The 22336-nt window shown below is 38.7% G+C and overlaps 1 protein-coding gene across 2 annotated transcripts in view; it reads left to right on the forward strand.

The window, feature by feature from the left end:
- Positions 1 to 22336, forward strand: part of LOC143775606 (dual oxidase 1-like) — a 72831-nt gene that overhangs the window by 16199 nt on the left and 34296 nt on the right. For both annotated transcript variants that reach the window (XM_077263944.1, XM_077263945.1), the window contains 9 exons: positions 3019 to 3206; positions 9604 to 9805; positions 11277 to 11443; positions 12034 to 12094; positions 13024 to 13120; positions 18607 to 18697; positions 20028 to 20130; positions 20247 to 20410; positions 21390 to 21553. In XM_077263944.1, coding sequence (XP_077120059.1) covers positions 3019 to 3206; positions 9604 to 9805; positions 11277 to 11443; positions 12034 to 12094; positions 13024 to 13120; positions 18607 to 18697; positions 20028 to 20130; positions 20247 to 20410; positions 21390 to 21553 — 1237 coding nt within the window. The remainder of the gene's footprint in view (positions 1 to 3018; positions 3207 to 9603; positions 9806 to 11276; positions 11444 to 12033; positions 12095 to 13023; positions 13121 to 18606; positions 18698 to 20027; positions 20131 to 20246; positions 20411 to 21389; positions 21554 to 22336) is intronic.

The raw sequence follows: 22336 nt of genomic DNA on the forward strand, positions 1-22336 counted from the left end.
TTGTTTCTTCCAAATCACCTCTAAATTTACATAAATCTCTTTCTATTTTTTCTTTAAAAGCAATCCAATCTTCCTTATTCAACACTTCTTGCAATTTCTTTTCCATTTCTCCAACACTCAATTGCATCTTTTTTACTTCCATTTGTAAAAATTCTATATTTAGCAGCATTATGTCCATAGCGTATTTATTAGAGATCATTGTAAACCGGGTACAAAAAGTGGAATTCCCCATAAACAAATTTGGTCTAATGTTTGACCTTAATCCCCTGGGAATTTTTCGTTCCTTATAATATTGTCCCAGTGTTGATAGATGTAACTGTGAACTAACTAGACGTTTAGAGTCATTTTCATATTTCCGTTTAATTTCAACAATAGATGGGGTTTTCAAGAATGTTGCATCCCCCTCTATACTATTAAGTATACGTTCCTCATCCTCAACAGTATAGTTGAAGATCCCTGGTCCCATGGGATTTTCCTCCATGGTTCCAAAAAATGGAAAAAATTAATCCAGAAAATATTTCACATATTTGATAGATTCATATAAAAAATTCTTATATAAAAAATTCTTTAAAAATATTTTGAAGTGGTGGATTGCAGACATAATTGATTTATTTATGTGAAATAAAATGTCAATTTCAAAGGAATTTTTTCTTTCTTTTGTTGTATGATTATACTGGGGCATAAAATATATACAAATATTTATAAACATTAGTGGAGAGGGTTATGTTACCTTACGGTTGTCCAGTTTGGGGCGGTTGGCTCGGAGGGGCTGGCTGTGACATCTGGAGGCTGTGTGGCGCCCGGGGGCAGCCTTTATAAAGGTGTCGTCCGGGTAGTCAGGGTAAAGAACCCCATTTCAAGGATAATAAAACAAAGATATCTTTAAAATATGCCCTGGTATTTAATTAATATGCAATTTTCACTGTATATTGTGCAGGTGACCTAGTGGATTACGGAGTAAGTTGATCCGCAAAATTGTTTAAAAGTTCTAAAATAGAAATTTATAGTGTGCCACAAATGAGTAGATATACTTGGAGGCTCATGCGCAATAGTGGCGCTATGATACGGCGTTATTAGGCGCCCTAGCACAAACGTATCCTAATATCTTTAACTCAGTTTATCGGCAATCCTCTACATTCAATGTGCGCCTTGACATGCGCAGTAAACTATGCTTGTGATGCGCTGGGACATGCGCAGTAGGTATTGGCAGACGCTGAGTACGGTGAATGGCGTCCTACATGCGGCACATGGGCTCCTCATTACCACAGTATGTATTCATGAAATATTATGTTACATTAGTTAGTTATATTCTAAGAAATGAACCTAATGTGGAGATGATTTTAATGAAATATAGTATATACAAGCACAGAGCACTTTATATATACAAGCAATTTATATTGATCTATGATCATGAAGGAATTTGCACATATATTTCCACATATAATTGTATCTGTATAATATATGAGGTATTCACTGTATGATATATTTATTCACTTTGGCTGAAATTATTGTTGAGAGTACTATAAATTGACACCTGTTTGTTACACCCATTGCTTGAGAAAGGCTCAGTCTGAGCCGAAACGTCGCCCAAACCAGTGGGTTGATTAAAATCCTGCACGTCTAACATTGCAAAGATGGAGTGCTGCCTCGTTTTTTCTGTATATTGACCAGCTTGGATATATGGACTATTATCCTGGGGGCCTGCACCCGAAGATAAGTAGAAAGTGTGCTGTTCCTTTTCTTTTTTATCTATATATATATATATATATATATATATATATATATACACTCACCGCCCACTTTATTAGGTACATCTGTCCAACTTCTTGTTAACACTTAATTTCTAATCAGCCAATCACATGGCGGCAACTCAGTGCATTTAGGCATGTAGACATGGTCACGACAATCTCCTGCAGTTCAAACCGAGCATCAGTATGGGGAAGAAAGGTGATTTGAGTGCCTTTGAACGTGGCATGGTTGTTGGTGCCAGAAGGGCTGGTCTGAGTATTTCAGAAACTGCTGATCTACTGGGATTTTCACGCACAACCATCTCTAGGGTTTACAGAGAATGGTCCGAAAAAGAAAAAAAATCCAGTGAGCGGCAGTTCTGTGGGCGGAAATGCCTTGTTGATGCCAGAGGTCAGAGGAGAATGGGCAGACTGGTTTGAGCTGATAGAAAGGCAACAGTGACTCAAATCGCCACCCGTTACAACCAAGGTAGGCCTAAGAGCATCTCTGAACGCACAGTGCGTCGAACTTTGAGGCAGATGGGCTACAGCAGCAGAAGACCACACCGGGTACCACTCCTTTCAGCTAAGAACAGGAAACTGAGGCTACAATTTGTACAAGCTCATCGAAATTGGACAGTAGAAGATTGGAAAAACGTTGCTTGGTCTGATGAGTCTCGATTTCTGCTGCGACATTCGGATGGTAGGGTCAGAATTTGGCGTAAACAACATGAAAGCATGGATCCATCCTGCCTTGTATGGAGCATCTTTGGGATGTGCAGCCGACAAATCTGCGGCAACTGTGTGATGCCATCATGTCAATATGGACCAAAATCTCTGAGGAATGCTTCCAGCACCTTGTTGAATCTATGCCACGAAGAATTGAGGCAGTTCTGAAGGCAAAAGGGGGTCCAACCCGTTACTAGCATGGTGTACCTAATAAAGTGGCCAGTGAGTGTATATATATATATATATATATATATACACACATTTATATGGTGTAAATTATTAATGGTGAACAACAGCAACAAAGATGTAACAAAATAGCATCCAATATTTGTTCTCAATGTGGTACATTTCCCTTCTAAGGAAAAACATGTCATTAGGAAGGAATGTGGGGGAAAGAGTGCTGGGGTGCAATGTTCAAGAGGCAATCAAAATACATGAAAAGTTTCCAGTTTGCTTACTGCATCAAAAGATCCCCAGAACAACTTTGAAATTAATTTTATAATTCATAAAATATAAAAATTAGAATTACTAAGTATTTACAGGGTTTCGTGTTCTTTTCTAGGTTATCATGTCCTTTCAGAAATAGTGTCTACAGAAATGCCAGCATGTCCTGCTGAATTTCTAAATCTCAATATTCCTGAGAAAGACCCAGTATTTGATGATACGGGAAAAGGTAATGTGGTTTTGCCATTCCAAAGAATGAAATGGTCTCAAGATACAGGAAAAAGTCCTAACAGCCCAAGAGAGCAGGTAATATGGTCTGAACAAAGATCAGAATTCAATGAGTTATGTCATAGATTCACCAATAAAGTCCTGTTTTATATTCTATAGCTTTGGTACGATGTGTATTGTTTCGCTTCTAGCTAGCAAAGGTTGTTTGATTTTCAAAGAGTATATGATGTCAAAATATCTCATATATATAGTAAATAAGTGACATATATTTTTTAATGAAAGATCAAGTTATTTCTACAGCACTCAGACAAAAGCAAAGAATATGAACTTTGGCCAGTTTATAGTCTTTATCGAGGAACTGTCACCTAGTCCAAGGTGGCCAGTTTTAGCTTTTATTTCATTCATGACACTTCAATTTTTTAACAAATCTGACATACAGTTCTAATATGCTAATTGTATGGTATTTACCAAGAGGAGATTTATAATAACAGAGTAATTAAGCCGAGCAGCCTAAAGACACCCTCTCAGAGACTACTGTAAGCAACGACCCTTTGGTAAAGATCATAGAATGTTGTACAAAATAAAGAAAAAATATATCTCTGCAATTGCATGGCAGATTAAAAAAAAGAAATATGCAAGAGCAGCAGGAATGAATTGAGAGCAAAAAATGTTCACGATGGACCAAATGATAGGTTCTCCTTTAAGCTATGATTTCCTAGAACAGATATAAGCTGAATAAGAGCTTATATTTTTGCAAGATGATTTGCATTTTACTGATGTCATTTTGTGTGCAAAGATATATAAAAATACATTATTTTTCTGGGAGAGTGAGAAAAAACTGCAACTATGGCACTGTTGTTTTTTTCATACCATATACTTTACAGAGAACTGAATCTTTTTAAATTTAAATTTACCAGATTCATCAAATTCTTCTAAAAGTGAATTGATTCATCATGAGTAGAGTTGGACAGACACCTGGATGTTTGGGTCCGGCGGGTTCGGTCGTAGACTTACAAAAAGTTCTGATTCGGGTACCAGAACAGTACCCGGACCTGAACTTAGACCCCATTCACTTGAATGGAGGGCCCGAATATCCATTTTTTGCCATGTTTTCATGTGCATGTCAGCGCTGCAAACACGGCTTCTGATGTTAGGTGTCGAGTTCCCGCTGCTGCACATGGGGAATCTTGAACCATGTCCTCTGCGGCGAGCAGACGCTCCAGGGACTAAGTCCTGCTTTTTGTCTACTGAGCATGCCCATGGGACGAGCCTCTCATTGGAGGTTGGAGGTCACATGCTCAGGTCCTGTAGCGGCTCTGATTGGACCACCAGGAAGGTCCCAGAAGGCTGCGACTATAAAAGGTTGGCATGGCCACTCGGCCATGCACTAGTATAGACCTGACTATGTATGTGTGTACTGAGAGATTGATACTGGTGAATGCTCCTTAATGATCCCCATCCCTTTAGTTGTTGTCTGGGTATTAGGGTGAGTGGAGCAAGTAGTCAGTGCCTAATAGTGGCTTCTCAGCTGCATTCATACTACTGGTCAGTGTAGGGTGGAAATTCCCGCTTGGTCTCAGCATCTGACTCAGGGCGTCCTCAGGTGCAGGCTCAAAAGCCAACAACCAGCATAGTGGGGGTGAATTTCAAGGATACAACTAGCATCCTACTGCTGCACCCTGTGACTGCCAACAGGGCTCAGCGTTTCCTTTGCTCTCTGCGACTCTGTGAAGCAACAGAGTTCGCATCAGTTCACACCGGGTGATGGAACCCGTGCATATTCAGGCGTTGTACTGCCATATAGTACCGCCATATAGTGCCACCATTACCTAGCAGCAGGGTCTGTCTCTGCACGGTGGACCCTGGGCTGCGAACCAACCTTATTGCTATCTTTATATTTATTTGGTGCGTTCTGCCAGCCCTAACATCTGCTCTGCGGCAAAATCATCCCTGCCAGTCAGACAGCCATGGTTCCCATGCTGTCAAAAGACAGCATGATTGGGCAGCTGTGATCAGAGGTATAAAGTTTACCTCCAGTCACTAGCGAAAACTGATGGGACTACTGCTCCCATCAGTCAACACCTGCTGCCGCTAATAACAGTGAGAGCAGGAGCAGCTGATGGGAGTATTAATCAGCTAGCACCTGCACTGTTAATAAATTTAAAAAAAAAAACAGTGTGAGTTCCCCTGTATTTTTGGTAACCAGTCAGGCAAAACTCACAGCTGGGGGCTGTATGCCTCAGCTGTCAGCTTCAGCAAAGATGGTTATTAAGAATAGAGTGGTCTCAATGCCGTATTTTTTAATTATTTAAATAAATCATTATTAAAAATGGTGTAGTTTCCCCCTCATTTTTGACAACCAGCCTTTGACAGCGTGAGAACCATGGCTTTCTGATCGACGTTGATGAGTTTACCACCGGTCAGAAAGAATGTTTGCCATGATGTCATGCACGTGGTACAGGAAGAAGTCAGTATCGTTCAAGAAAAATATGATTTTAATGCAGGACAATGCTCCATCACATGCCTCCAACTACTCCTCAGTGTAGCTGGCCAGCAAAGGTGTCAAAGAAGAAAAAATAATGACATGGCCCCCTTGTTCACCTGATCTGAACCCCATAGAGAACCTGTGGTCCCTCATGAAATGTGAGATCTACAGGGAGGGAAACAGTACACCTCTTGGAACAGTGTCTGGGAGGCTGTGGTGGCTGCTGCATGCAATGTTGATCGTAAACAGATCAAGCAACTGACAGAATCTATGGATAGAAGGCTGTTGAGTGTCATCATAAAGAAAGGTGGCTATATTGGTCATTAATTTTGGGGAGGTTTGTTTTTGCATGTCAGAAATGTTTATTTCTAAATTTTGTACAGTTATATTGGTTTACCTGGTGAAAATAAACAAGTTAGATGGGAATATATTTGGTTTTTATTGAGTTGCCTAATAATTCTGCACAGTTATAGTTACCTGCACAAACAGATATCCTCCTAAGGTAGCCAAATCTAAAAAAAAAACCACTCCATCTTCCAAAAATATTAAGCTTTGATATTTATGATTATTTTGTGTTGATTGAGAACATACCATAGTTGTTGATCAATAATAAAAATAATCCTCTAAAATACAACTTGCCTAATAATTCTGCACACAGTGTATGACAATACTATATATATGATTTTTATTCTCTTACAATTCCACTAATGTTTTCAGAATTATTTTATAGAATGAATGCTATTCATGTTATGTATATATATATATATATATATATATATATATATATATATATATATATGTATGCATATATATATATATATACGGTACAGACCAAAAGTTTGGACACACCTTCTTATTTAAAGATTTGTATGTCTTTTGTTTTCATGTATATGAAAATTGTACATTCACACTGGAGGCATCATAACTAGTGTTGAGCATTCCGATACTGCAAGTATCGGGTATCGGCCGATACTTGCTGTATCGGAATTTCCGATACCGAGATCCGATACTTTTGTGGTATCGGGTATCGGGTATCGCAACAACATTAATGTAATAATGTGTAAAAAAGAGAATTAAAATAAAAAATATCGCTATACTCACCTGTCCGACGCAGCCGGGACCTCAGCGAGGGAACCGGCAGCGTTGTTTGTTTAAATTTCGCGCTTTTACTTGGTTACGTGAAGTCCCGGCTTGTGATTGGTCAGGGCGGCCATGTTGCCGGGACGCGGACCAATCACAGCAAGCCGTGACGAAATTACGTCACGGCTTGCTGTGATTGGTCCGCGTCCCGGCAACATGGCCGCCATTAACCAATCACAAGCCGTGACGTCACGGGAGGCTGGACATGCGCGTATTTTGAAAAGCGCGCGTGTCCAGCCTCCAGTGACGTCCCGGCAACATGGCCGCCATTAACCAATCACAAGCCGGGACGTCACGGGAGGCTGGACATGCGCGTATTTTGAAAAGCGCGCGTGTCCAGCCTCCAGTGACGTCCCGGCAACATGGCCGCCATTAACCAATCACAAGCCGGGACGTCACGGGAGGCTGGACATGCGCGTATTTTGAAAAGCACGCGTGTCCAGCCTCCAGTGACGTCCCGGCAACATGGCCGCCATTAACCAATCACAAGCCGGGACGTCACGGGAGGCTGGACATGCACGTATTTTGAAAAGCGCGCGTGTCCAGCCTCCAGTGACGTCCCGGCAACATGGCCGCCATTAACCAATCACAAGCCGGGACGTCACGGGAGGCTGGACATGCGCGTATTTTGAAAAGCGCGCGTGTCCAGCCTCCAGTGACGTCCCGGCAACATGGCCGCCATTAACCAATCACAAGCCGGGACGTCACTGGAGGCTGGACACGCGCGCTTTTCAAAATACGCGCATGTCCAGCCTCCCGTGACGTCACGGCTTGTGATTGGTTAATGGCGGCCATGTTGCCGGGACGCGGACCAATCACAGCAAGCCGTGACGTAATTTCGTCACGGCTTGCTGTGATTGGTCCGCGTCCCGGCAACATGGCCGCCCTGACCAATCACAAGCCGGGACTTCACGTAACCAAGTAAAAGCGCGAATTTTAAACAAACAACGCTGCCGGTTCCCTCGCTGAGGTCCCGGCTGCGTCGGACAGGTGAGTATAGCGATATTTTTTATTTTAATTCTTTCTTTTACACATTTATATGGATCCCAGGGCCTGAAGGAGAGTTTCCTCTCCTTCAGACCCTGGGAACCATCAGGAATACCGTCCGATACATGAGTCCCATTGACTTGTATTGGTATCGGGTATCGGTATCGGATTGGATCCGATACTTTGCCGGTATCGGCCGATACTTTCCGATACCGATACTTTCAAGTATCGGACGGTATCGCTCAACACTAATCATAACTATGAATTAACACATGTGGAATTTTATACTTAACAAAGAAGTGTGAAACAACTAAAATTATGTCTTATATTCTAGGTTCTTCAAAGAAGCCACCTTTTGCTTTGATGACTGCTTTGCACATTCTTGGCATTCTCTTGATGAGCTTCAAGACGTAGTCACCGGGAATGGTCTTCCAACAATCTTGAAGGAGTTCCCAGAGATGCTTAGCACTTGTTGGCCCTTTTGCCTTCACTCTGCGGTCCAGCTCACCCCAAACCATCTCGATTGTGTTCAGGTCTGGTGACTGTGAAGGCCAGGTCATCTGGCGTAGCACCCCATCACTCTCCTTCTTGGTCAAATAGCCCTTACACAGCCTGGAGGTGTGTTTGGGGTCATTGTCCTGTTGAAAAATAAATGATGGTCCAACAGGCCTGCTGCACAAAGTCTCCTCTTAACAGTTGCTGTAGAGATGTGTCTGCTGCTAGAACTCTGTGTGGCATTGACCTGGTCTCTAATCAGAGCTGCTGTTAACCTGCAATTTCTGAGGCTGGTGACTCGGATAAACTTATGCTCAGAAGCAGAGGAGACTCTTGGTCTTCCTTTCCTGGGGCGGTCCTCATGTGAGACAGTTTCTTTGTAGTGCTTGATGGTTTTTGCCACTGCGCTTGGGGACGCTTTCAAAGTTTTCCCAATTTTTCGGACTGACTGACCTTCATTTCTTAAAGTAATGATAGCCACTTGTTTTTCCTAACTTAACTGCTTTTTTCTTGCCATAACACAAATTCTAACAGTCTATTCAGTAGGACTATCAGCTGTGTATCCACCAGACTTCTGCTCAGCACAACTGATGGTCCCAACCCCATTTATAAGGCAAGAAATCCCACTTATTAAACCTGACAGGGCACACCTGTGAAGTGAAAACCATTCCCGGTGACTACTTATTGAAGCTCATCAAGAGAATGCCAAGAGTGTGCAAAGCAGTCATCAAAGCAAAAGGTGGCTAGTTTGAAGAACCTAGAATATAAGACATAATTTCGGTTGTTTCACACTTTTTTGTTAAGTATATAATTCCACATGTGTTAATTCATAGTTTTGATGCCTTCAGTGTGAATGTACAATTTTCATAGTAATGAAAATACAGAAAAATCTTTAAATGAGAAGGTGTGTCTAACCTTTTGGTCTGCACGGTATACATATATATTATATAAACAAATCCGATTGCTTTGATTACACATATTCTTATTTGTGTTTAAGTAAAACATTTATAATGTTTTTCTTTTTTTTTTTCTTTTTCAGCATGCTTTGTTTAGATGCCTATATTATGCATAACTGCATCATACAATTTGGCCTGCTTTAACACAGATCACACGAATGTAGGGCACTATGCACCCTATGTGTTATCATGGGAGGCCTGCTACTGTTAGTGGTCATGCATTTTTAAAGGACCATTGTAAACATTTGCTATTTTTTAAAAATTTATGTGTTTTAGATGCTAGTAAACTTCATAGTATGACTTCTACAGTTTGGTTTTACTTTCTTTCAATTTAGAAGCAATATCTATACATTCTCAAGCTAGCTGATATTGCTATACTGGGTATATGACAAAGAGTTCAATCTCCTTCCAGATCAATACAGTAACATCATGGATAGATGGCAGCTCAATCTATGGTTCATCCCATTCTTGGAGTGATGCTCTAAGAAATTTCTCTGGAGGAAAATTGGCTTTTGGACCAGATGGGACCTTTCCACCGTATGCCACACACAGTCTTCCTATGTGGAGAGTTCAAGATCCTTCAACAAGGAAAACTGGAAATGAAGGAATATATTGTAAGTAGATATATAATAAGTGAAGTTTTGTTTTTAATTTTGTAAATGCCAGTAAGGCAAACTGTAATTATAGATTATAATAGGCAGCAGAACTTATATTATGTTATAACCAATTTCACTAAGTTGGTAGTTTTCATACTTCATGAACTGTTCTTGAGGAGTGTAAAACATTCATGACACTAAAATGTAGATAGTGAAATGCAAATGGTGATGGTATATGTAGATTTTTTAAATTACAAATTTATCATAGGTTGCCATAAGAGACAAAAAAAATTATTCTTCAGAGACATGAAACTCCTGGACTTAAGTGTAAAATTTGCAAAATGGTTCCAACCATGTGCCAAGTTTTAGCACTGTTGTCTTCTAATGTGCCATTAGGGCTTTAGGGGCTTCTTAGTTGCCACTACAACCTACCGTAGTAGAAACATATACCTTTAAAGTGGCCCTTTTACTAATGTAAAATGAGTACCTCCTCCCATTGGCTCTGCTCCAAGGATTTCGGAACTGTATTTATTTTTCTTCTCTGCCCCCCTGATTCGAAGTTATGCCCCGATGAAAAAATATGCAGATTTTCCTTTCAATCAATAGGGAGTTTACCACCGAAAGGGAATATGTCCTTTCTCTTCCAATGCTTCCCAATGAAAACATGGCTGCTTCTACTGAGAAGTTTTGTGATACATGCCCATTTGGTTGAAGGGAAAATTGACATCTTTATTACCAGGAGGCATAACTTTACAATGGATTTCAAAATGAGTGGAACAGTAGCAATTAGAGGATGTAATTGGTCTAAAAAAATCCAGTGTCCAGTGAAATGTAGAGACTGATTTCATCCACACACAGTGACAGTATTGTGGCCATGAAGTTGTCGAAAACCACAGCTGTAATTTGCACAATTGCTTAATATACCAGCTAAACATTTGTATGTATGCCGGTGAAACAGTTATCTCCTTGCTAAATTAAAGCACCACTCCAGAGGTTTTATTATGATTTCATCTCTGGAGTGGTGCTACCAATCTAAGGTCCCTGGCCATAGGGAGGGAGGCTGTCATAGACATGCATTGAAAAGTGGCTTCCGGCTCGCTCCATCAAACACTGAAGTGATCCAGCAGGTCACAAACTGCTGGAAACTGACAGGAGTGGAGTTTATAGAGTGTGAAAATGGCAGCTGGTAAGTATGAGAGAAGAGGCACAGAAGTTAAGTTAGAAGCACCACTCCAGTTGTAAAATAAAAAAAATGCTGGAGTGGTGTTTTAACTGATTTTGTAACAGTAAAAGACTGCAGCAACTCAACTCTCTGCGTTTTTTGGATGCAGTATGGTTCCTGAATGTGAACATAGCTTCAGTGATTATCTTTGGTTGTATAATTGTAGGACATTTAGCATTTTGTTGAGCAATCTTATCAATTTTGCTAAAGAACAAAAAAATTCCTTTGTGTAAAATTCATATGATTTTATTTGGATCCGTACAATAGGCTTTGGCAATGCTATGGGAAATGAAAGTCCATTTTTGCAAGCACAGAGCCTTGTTTGGTTTCGATACCACAATCACATAGCAGAAAAACTGTCAAAAAATCACTCTGATTGGTCTGATGATGAATTGTTTCAAAATGCAAGGAAATGGGTTATTGCTATTTACCAGGTAAGGTTTGCTTATTATTAACTCTTCGTTACATACTCCCAGTGCTGTACATATGATGCAAATCAACCACTGGTTCATATAATATTTTTTCTATCATGCATATGTTAGAACAAATTGAATGATTGATCCTAAATCACAAAGGTCATTTAATAAAACTGTCTATACAATCAGTGCAAACTTAGACTAGACTCTTAAAATTTAAAAAAAATTATGATAGGGTTTCATGCTTCTCATACATTTAGTGCATTTTTAGACTGTAAAGTCTACGTTTACATCACTTATTAGCTTGCTTACATGGCTACTATTTTTTAGAAAGATTATATTTTCTGCCTAATAAATGATTTTAAAAGCCAGAGATAGGTTAGCCATGCTCGGTTTCAAGCAGAAAAGGCAAAATGGTTGAGCTGTTGAACTGTTTTTAGGGTATTTTTACTTTGAAAGTGATACAAAGATGATGGACCATCATGGACCAAAACTCTGGTACAATTTACACTTAGAATCTGGCGTAAATACCATAGTATGTTCCTCATATATAAATTGGTTTTGTCTGTCAATTACCTATTTTTTATGTATTTTTGTTGTTTTTTTAGAATATTGCATTTTATGAATGGCTGCCTACATTTTTGTCAATGCGTGTGCCAAACTACAATGGTAAGTAACAAGTCTGTAATGCCAAAAAAATAAAAATTCGGAATAACTTGAAAATAACAGTTAAAAGCCAAATGTGTAGCACAATGAGAAGACCTTTAGCCTTGTCATAGTGAACTGCAAAACAATTATAGCCTTTTATGTAGCGTGAAGCTATATAATTAAAACTTCAAACATAATCAGTGTAAGTATATAAAGCAAGCACAGTAAAGTTTCTTTACAACATAAAAAACAGGCAATGCTGCTTTTGTTTAGGTTATAGGGCATTGAATTGAAGGAAAGTAGTTTTTCTTTAGTTTCTATATTTAATTCCGATTTATATGAGAAAATCCAAAGTCATTTAACAATGTGCTGCCTGGTGACATCAAATGTCTCCCGTAACCTTTCTTGAACTGTTTTGAAAAGTGCTGCTGGAGAAAAGAGCGCAATAGGGTCTAATCCGAGATACAATTGATTATAAGGAACAGATTCTACACCCCAGATTTAGCCAAAAGACAGGCTCATAGAGATATGCTGCTGCAGCAGGTCCTCCGGTTCACTTGTGACCAACCAGAGATAAAAAATGGGTAAAACGTGGATTTAATCTGTGCTGCTGAATGATTCAAGGTCCAGATATGTAGCCATTAATTTGTGGATTTACTCAAAGTACAAGACTTCTTCATCAGGAATACCACAATAACATGAAATAAATCAATCAATCATATTGTGGTGTTCCTGATGAAGAAGTCTTGTATTTTGAAACACGTTGAATAAATCCACGAAAAAGGACAAAAACTAAGAAAATAATTGTAATACTTTTTGTTTTTGTGATTTTCAGATTGTCAGAGTTGGATGGGAAGGATGGTTAATCAAATGTCATTAAGGGTAGACTCTAATAACGATTTTAGATTGTGGCTATCCTCTATAAATTTACTTTTTTTTTCATGCTTTAGGGTACAACCAACATGTGGATCCAAGCATATCTCCAGAATTTTTGTCACTAACAGCACAGATGATATATACCATGATGCCTTCAGGAGTTTATATGAGGTATTGTCTTTCATTATGATTAAAAAAGCAAAATCATTCTTTAGTTTTATGATTTTCCATCAGCATTAGTGTATGAAAACATCATATGGAGTCCACTCTACAAGTGCAGAGGACAAGCTAAGTAAAAGTTTCTCCGACTCTGGCTGACCATGGATTACATGCTACATTTCTTTTGCTACATGGATAGCAGTTAGACATTTAATTATTAAATTTACAAAAACAAATGAAGTAAAGCTAATCCTAAATATTTTAGCAGGTTGATTTATAGCATTTTACATGTTATTTTTAACAAAAACCAAAAACACAAGGATCCCTAAAACATAACTTTTAATAATTAAAGTTAAAACTACTTAGTTCCAAAATTGGGGACATCACAGAATGCAGAAATAAAAATAACCACAGGAAGGACAAAAATATGAAAGGAACTAACTGACCCCTATCAGGTGCCCTATTACTGTCCACTACCTGTCTGCGGAGGTTGGCACCCTAAGTTTCTGCGGTTGGCGTCCCCGCTCCACGAAGACTGGCCCTAATAGCCCTAAAAACTCCCTGTGATCCCTAATAGATAGTATCAAAAATATTTTATTACCCAAAAACAAAAAGCAATATAAAAAATTAGCAAAAAATGTGTGAAAAACATAATAGAAAAAACTCAGAAAAAACAAACTCAACAAAAAAACACAAGAATGTATTTAGCCACCAGGCCAAATCCCTAAATAGGGTAATCTTATATTATACCAATTTTTGGGCAGAAAAAAGGAAATCATTAATGTCCCATTTATGCAAAAAACTCAATTATGGAGGACCACTCTATATTAGTACTGACATATAATTCTCACATAATAGTGAGGTCAGCCAAAGATAAATGCAAGAAACCCTAATTGTCAGAGTGGTTTATTTTTACTTGCAACAAGAAAAACATTCAAAGAGTGGTAACCCCAGAGTATAATATAAAAACATATTCCAAGGAGCAATACACATAGTGCATCATTTAGTAGTTTCAATGGGAATATCCCATCCAAATAAATCAATCAATAAGCCATATGGAACGCTTTTACTCATCTGATTTCATGAATGTCCCTCAGTAGCGTTTTGGATATCCATTCAGCCATTGGCAAACATCTCCATACAGGATAATATCCCTTATAATACCCAACGCGTTTCCCCCCCATGGGAAAACCGGGGGTTCATCAGGGGGTATTGACCGTCCAAATGATAAAAGGGTAATAGAACGCCACTCATCTATACAATATATAACCTGCCCTCTTACCGGCTTCATTTTCACGTGGGATTAGTCTCCACCCACCGATGTGCACGCAACAATCCACCTCACTGGACCGCAAATGCGTTCCAGCCCACATAGATGACGTAACGAACGAATATGTGTGGTGATACATCCCGAAACAGCACATGCATTGCATGGACCACAAATGCGCTCCATCATAGCCGGGAGACTCCCCCCACAGATATCGCTGCTATATGGGTGACAGTCTCGTCATTGGACCGCAAATGCGTTCCAGCCCACATGGATGACGTAGTGTCTGATCAAAACTGCGGGGACGGTGCACGCATACACATGAAACGCAAATAGATTCCAAAATAATGAGGAGGCCGGGCGGCTAAACCCCGCCTCTACTCTTCAATAACATATAGAGTCATAAACCTGACCTCACCGGCATATAGAAGTATAGGACACATCAACAAGTCACAGGCATTACGTGCTGGAATATTACACGGAGTATATACACCAAATAAAATACTTATTATGTATCCATCCAGAAACTCAAAAATTAGTGCCCGTTAGTCAATCGCAGCAATCCATGCGACTATATCTCATGTCATGTCATAATGTAAAGAATGAGATGGCGATAATATAATTAAGCATAAAAACAAAAAAAGAACTACAATGTAACAAATATAGACATATTTATTTTCTCCGAGGGTTTCACAATCCACCCAGGCAGGGGCAAAATATCACTTCAACAGTGTTAGATAAAGCTCACAAAGGACAGCTGTTCATTGAGGCCAGAAGGACTCACCGACCCCATAAAATAGATCCACCTTGTCTCTCGTTGAACAATTTTTTGACTAACGGGCACTAATTTTTGAGTTTCTGGGTGGATACATAATAAGTATTTTATTTGGTGTATATACTCCGTGTAATATTCCAGCACGTGATGCCTGTGACTTGTTAATATGTCCTATACTTCTATATGCCGGTGAGGTCAGGTTTATGACTCTATATGTTATTGAAGAGTAGAGGCGGGGTTTAGCCGCCCGGCCTCCTCGTTATTTTGGAATCTATTTGCGGTCCATGTGTATGCAAGCACCGTCCCCGCAGTTTTGATCAGACACTACATCATCCATGTGGGCTGGAACGCATTTGTGGTGCAATGACGAGTCTGTCGCCCATATAGCAGCGATATCTGCGGAGGGAGTCTCCCGGCTATGATGGAGCGCATTTGCGGTCCATGCGACGCATGTGCTGTTTCGGGATGTGTCACCACACATATTCGTTCGTTACGTCATCTATGTGGGCTGGAACGCATTTGCGGTCCAATGAGGTGGATTGTTGCACGCATATCGGTGGGTGGAGACTAATCCCACATGAAAATGAAGCCGGTAAGAGGGCAGGTTATATATTGTATAGATGAGCGGCGTTCTATTACCCTTTTATCATTTGGACGGTCAATACCCCCTGATGAACCCCCGGTTTTTCCACGGGGGGGAAACGCGTTGGGTATTATAAGGGATATTATCCTGTATGGAGATGTTTGCCAATGGCTGAATGGATATCCGTAACGCTACTGAGGGACATTCATGAAATCAGATGAGTAAAAGCGTTCCATATGGCTTATTGATTGATTTATTTGGATGGGATATTCCCATTGAAACTACTAAATGATGCACTATGTGTATATCTCCTTGGGATATGTTTTTATCTTATACTCTAAAAATAAACCACTCTGACAATTAGGGTTTCTTGCATTTATCTTTGGCTGACCTCACTATTATGTGAGAATTATATGTCAGTACTAATATAGAGTGGTCCTCCATAATTGAGTTTTTTGCATAAATGGGACATTAATGATTTCCTTTTTTCTGCCCAAACATTGGTATAATATAAGATTACCCTATTTAGGGCTTTGGCCTGGTGGCTAAAAACATTCTTGTGTTTTTCTGTTGAGTTTGTTTTTTCTGAGTTTTTTCTATTATGTTTTTCACACATTTTTTGCTAATTTTTTATATTGCTTTTTGTTTTTGGGTAATAAAATATTAGGGATCACAGGGAGTTTTTAGGGCTATTAGGGCCAGTCTTCGTGGAGCGGGGGCGCCAACCGCAGAAACTTAGGGTGCCAACCTCTGCAGACATGTAGTGGACAGTAATAGGGCACCTGATAGGGGTCAGTTAGTTCCTTTTATTTTTTTGTCCTTCCTGTGGTTATTTGTATTTCTGCATTCTGTGATGTCCCCAATTTTGGAACTAAGTAGTTTTAACTTTAATTATTAAAAGTTATATTTTAGGGATCCTTGTGTTTTTGTTTTTTGTTTTGGTCTAGGATTCCATTTGGATTTGCTTTATGGTTTTTTGCATGTTATTTTTAAACCTGGATACAGTGGAGTAAGAGGTGAGGAAGCTAATTAAGAGATATGTGCATCCAAATGCTTTCTCATCATTTAGCTACCATGAGACAGCATTAAAAAGATATACTATAGTCACAGATAGGAGTACTTTTCTGTCTTTGTTCACATCACTTATGAGCTGTAAATTATAAAGAATGTGTTGGCCCATACCATATCCCATTAAAATTCCAAATTTTTCCAAAAAAGTGGCAGAACTGGGGTAGAAAAACAGCGACAAAACTGTAGTGCAATTATGAGTTGCGAAAGCAAATGTGAAATTTCAAACAGATTTCTGGTGTAAATTGTTTGATGAAACTGCCTCTATATGTTAAAATTTCTTTTTGTGCTTTCTTTATGAAGAATCTCAACTTACAGTTTGAAGGTAATAACTGGGATTTAAAAAAAGGCATGTAGTTCTAACAGAGGCAACTACTTACCTGTTGCACCCGATACTGGTCATTGACCGCTCCTGCCAGCTATTCCCTGTCAACAGAGCAGCAGCTTCTCTTCCTGTTGGCAGGGTGGGATTTCATGCTGATTGACAGCTGGTTTCCCCAATTAGGCAGCAGAGAGAGGACTGTTAATCAGCATGACCCCAGTAGTCACGCCCTGTCAACAGGAAGAGAAACTGCTGCTTTGTTGACTGATAGTAGCTGGATCTCAGGCAGGAGTGGTCATTGACCAGCATCAGGTACAACAGGCAGGTAGTTGCCTCTGTTAGCAGCTACATGCCTTTTTTTAAGTCCCAGATATCTTCTTTAATTTTACCAAATATCTGTACCAGGTCCCATTGATGCTACATTATAGGAATTTTACTGTATGACGTTCAAATGAAAGTAATTTAAGTTTTATTTAAAGCAGTACAAAAGACTGCTTGCCATAAAGGACTCATTTGTGCCAATATTTTATGGCTGGGGGTTTCTTAGCAAATGATTCATTGACTTCTATTGTCATCTACACTAAAAACAAACTGCATTAACTGTGAAAAGAAAAAAACAAACCAATAAACAATATTGTGTATTTCTGGACACTAGTTCAATCATCGGGCTCAGCCTTGTATAACTAGTACAACTAAATACTCAGGTAACTTTTAGTTTATCTACGCTGCCAGCTGATGAAGAGACATCAAATGTGAGAGATAATGTAAAATAACGTGTTTTTTTCCAAGCGGTTCAAAGTGTACCCACTTCTTCAGAAAACAAAAAATATATAGTTATGATTTTTGCTTCCTAAAGAAGAAACAGTCTACACTTCGAAACACTTAGAAAAATAAAAAAGTTATTTTACATTATCTTTGGCATTTGACGTTCCTTCATCAGCTGGCAATGCGGATACAGACCACAAACGTTCCATTTTTTATATATTTTCTTGTGAAATCACCCATGGACCTGCAGCAGCCACACAATGGGGGATCAGGTTAGCATACTATATATTGATAATATCCTTGATTATTATTACCGCATAAGACCCTATTTTTGCGCTATCTTTTCTCCTCAGCTGTGTATAGCTCTTGTTCATAGCATACAAAAAATTTTAATAAACCATGCTTTTTAAAACCAAAAGTAGCAATTTCAAATTAACATCAGCTGAAAATTCTGATTCTAACTGGAATTAGGAAAAATTTAACTGGATTCAAAGGAATTCACGCAAAAGTATAAGAGGTAAGTATCACCTCAAAACCACAGAGATACATCTTGAATCTCCATGATTATGAGACTATACATAGTGTATGAATTACTTTAAGCGTTTTTTTTTAGAAGATGTAAATAAAGTAATAAAACAGTTTGGTTTGATATTTGTTTTACTGTATGTACGCATTTATTTTATGTGCACTGTTAATCTATACCTAAATATCATTCTAGAGATAAAAGTTGTCAGTTTCTTAATGTGACGAATTTGGATGGTGGAATTTCCTCTGCACTTCGCTTGTGCAACAATTACTGGAGCAGAAAGGTCAGTATGATGAAATATGAAAGTAAGTTTTAAATGAACTGAAAAGATGGACATGTTAAAAGAAACTGTCGGAAGATGTGTTTAAGTGAAAAAAAAAAGTCTGCTGACATCTGCCATACAAGGATAACGATACCTATGCCAAATTAACAATATTTTCCTTGACAAATAGGAGACTCTCAAAAGCACTTCCACGGGATTCGACAGGTGGGCTCAGTGCATTATATACTTTGTTGGGCAACAGGACCATTATGTCATTGCATTTCCTGCTGTCACTTGCAGATATGGCAACTAGATAGTTAGATTCTACAGAAAGTAGAATGTATTTGAAATGTCCATTAGAAAATTATTTTCTCACTTAAATAAGCCACTAATTTCCCCAGCGCTTTGCAAACATTGATATCACTGTCCCAACTGGGGCTCACAATCAACATTCCCCACCAGTATGTCTTTGGAGTATGGGAGGAAATCGGAGAACCTTAAGGAAATGCACAAAAGCACAAGGAGAATATACAGTATAAACTCCTTGGAATTTAAGTCCTGGACCCCAGCTCTGCAGCTACATTGCTAACCACTGAGCCACCGCACTGTCCACAAGTGATATATGCAAATAAATTAGCAGAAACCACATCAGTATTATTTAATTGCTGGCGGCGAACCTCCTCCTACCTGTCTGCATTCTGGTCAACTTCTTTGATAAACTATTCTAGCATAATCATGACATCATTGTCGAGTGATACACAAATGATGTTGTGTCAGGCTGCTAATCAAAAATGGAACCAGGGATCATAACACATAGGACGAGATTCGCAGTGCTGCCACCCATTGGTAACGGAATACTGTTGTGCTACAAGACCAGGGTCTTGTAAATCAATATGCTTATTGCTAGTATCTAGACATAATTTATTATTTTAATGTGCATTGTTGTGATACCAATTAAATATTTTATTTAATGATTATATTACATTGTATTGTTAGTTTTAGTAATACATGTATTTATTATGAAAAAACAATTCTGGTACATCTTTTGTTATATGTCGGGCATTATAACATTTCTATCCTGCATCTCTTGCAAATATTACACCTACCCACAATGTACATATACAGGAGTGTTAGGTTGCTGTGTATGGAGTGAACTCAGAAGCTGAGCCCACTCTATTCAGGGCAGGTTCCCACATCTATCTCCATGATGGAGATCTCCTATTCCGATCAACATCCAACCACTAGTGAGTAGAAATGTAGCTCCTTTTTTCATTCATAGCATTCCAAATATAACGAAGAATAAATGCCTCTCATGAGAAAACTTAATTTTATTTTCTCTATATTTTCTCAGAACCCAAATCTGAAGTCCAAAGATGATTTTGATCATTTGCTGCTGGGCATGTGTTCTCAAATAGCCGAGAAAGAAGATCACATTGTAGTATCAGATTTAAGAGGTAAAATCTGAAGAATTGTTATTCCTACTGCAATCTGTGACTTGTACCAGCAATCTTTTTACTAATAGTAATAGGGTACTATTTACAAAAACTGAAACTGATTTCCTGTTTTTTAGACTACTGGTATGGACAGATTAAATATTCTCGAACAGACTTGTTGGCTACTAGTATCCTACGTGGGAGAGACATGGGTCTCCCTAGTTATAATAAATTGAGAAAACATTATGGACTTCCCGCTATAGATTGGATCAATATCACTAATTCAAACATAAGTAAACAGGTTAGTGAACTTTTCCTCTACAATGTACATCGATTAATAATACTTGTATAAATTTGCTATCATTTTGTACAAAGAGAAAAATTAATCAGATTTTTAATTATGGGGACATGAGATGGCAGATACTGTACTGATTATCATTGGGTTGCTGTGAAATGTTTATCTATTTATCATCAACCTTTGAGAAAAGAGGATAAGTCACTTGTTTTGTGTGATATTATATTACTTCATTATCATCCCTTTCTGGAGAACTTCTTTAATAGGAGTAGTCTGTCAGCGCAAAAGTTTAAGTGGTCCCCATGTGGTCACCAACCTTTCTTACCTTGAGAGCCACATTCACTCTTGAGAAATGATCGTGAGTCCCATTCAGCAAGACCATTCTCACTTACACAATGGAACATCACTGTCTCGAAATGAAGACAGCCAAAACTTGCCTACTGAAACCATGTGCCTCCTTCATTTACAGGCAATACTTTTACATCCAGGGGTTGCAAGTTTACTCCCTTTCGGTATTCTTGCATCATGCACATGTACCACACTATTGCATTTAGCCTCATGCATCCATCTATCTAGCAGAACCATCCTATCTTCAGTTTACTGTATTTACCCTCTCCTCCCCACCAGTATACATGATCCAGATCTACTCTTCTGTGCAGGGCTGTTCACAAAAGTCACCATCTCGAAACTTTCTTTTCAAAGTTGTTTGCTAAAGCTGGTATTAACAGACCAAGCTGGAAGACAGTTGTGAACCACACTATATGTTCTCACGAGCTACAAGTTGGGGACCCCAACTCTAGAGGGTGCTCGTTCCAGGAAATAATGGATATTTATATACAGGACCCGAAAACGTCCAGTAAAAGCCTGATTGCATTTCTAGCTTAGCTTCAAGACAAACACGTGCAATTACCTTTGAGTCTAAACTATAACTGGTTATATATAATTGGCAGATAGTTATAAATTGTCCTTTCATTCTATAAATTAGCTTGAAGAATTGTATGGCAATGACATTGAAAAGTTGGAGCTTATTCCCGGAATCTTATCAGAAATTGATGGAGGCCCAGGTGAACTTATATCCAAAATAATTCTAAGTCAGTTTGTTCGAATAAGAGAAGGAGACAGATTTTGGTTTGAAAATGTCAAAAATGAGTAAGTATTTCATTAGGTTGTTAACTGTAAAACTTTATTGTAAAATCATATGCTAGTCACGTGTATAAATAGGATATTCGAACAGGCTGCAATAATACAGCTGTTTGTCCATTATCACATGATGTCATCTAAGTTTTATATAGCTGCTTGATAATGATCATGATTGGAATGATCAAATTTGGAATAAAGTCCAGGGTGGATGATATGACCATCTAAAGACCACAGTTTTAATGAGTAAGCAAATATATCACTGAAAGCTTAGGTCACATAGACACACAATGTTAATATTGTGCTTATACTGTTGTCTCCTAAAGGAAAACTTTTTATCAAAATGAGGGTGTACCTATACAGATAGAATATATTTTTTATTAATAGAGCATTAAAATGTCATTGCATTTTCCACCTATCTGACATTACTGATGAGTACAAATAGATAAGTAAAGTGTGCATATGTTATAAAAGGCAAGTGGTGAGCACAGACAAATTTGGCGGAGGCTTATCTCCTTTGAAGACAAAGATCAGGATGTGAAAATTGATTATTCCAATGTTTTGGCTTTTGGTTCTTTATTTACTTGCATCTGCCAAACTAATGTATGCTAGCCTGAGTCTAATACATACAGTATAAGCATATAAGGCTAGGATAATATATATAAGGCTAGGATCATATTACCATTTTTCTCTCATCCAAGAAAATCTGTTCAATTATGCTAATCACACTCTGATCAAACTCTGGTTAGAGTTTAATCAAAGTTTACTCCGAAGTGTGATCTGATTTTTTGGGAT

This window comes from Ranitomeya variabilis, chromosome 5 (genome assembly GCF_051348905.1).
Source record: "Ranitomeya variabilis isolate aRanVar5 chromosome 5, aRanVar5.hap1, whole genome shotgun sequence".
NCBI classification, from domain to species: domain Eukaryota; kingdom Metazoa; phylum Chordata; class Amphibia; order Anura; family Dendrobatidae; genus Ranitomeya; species Ranitomeya variabilis.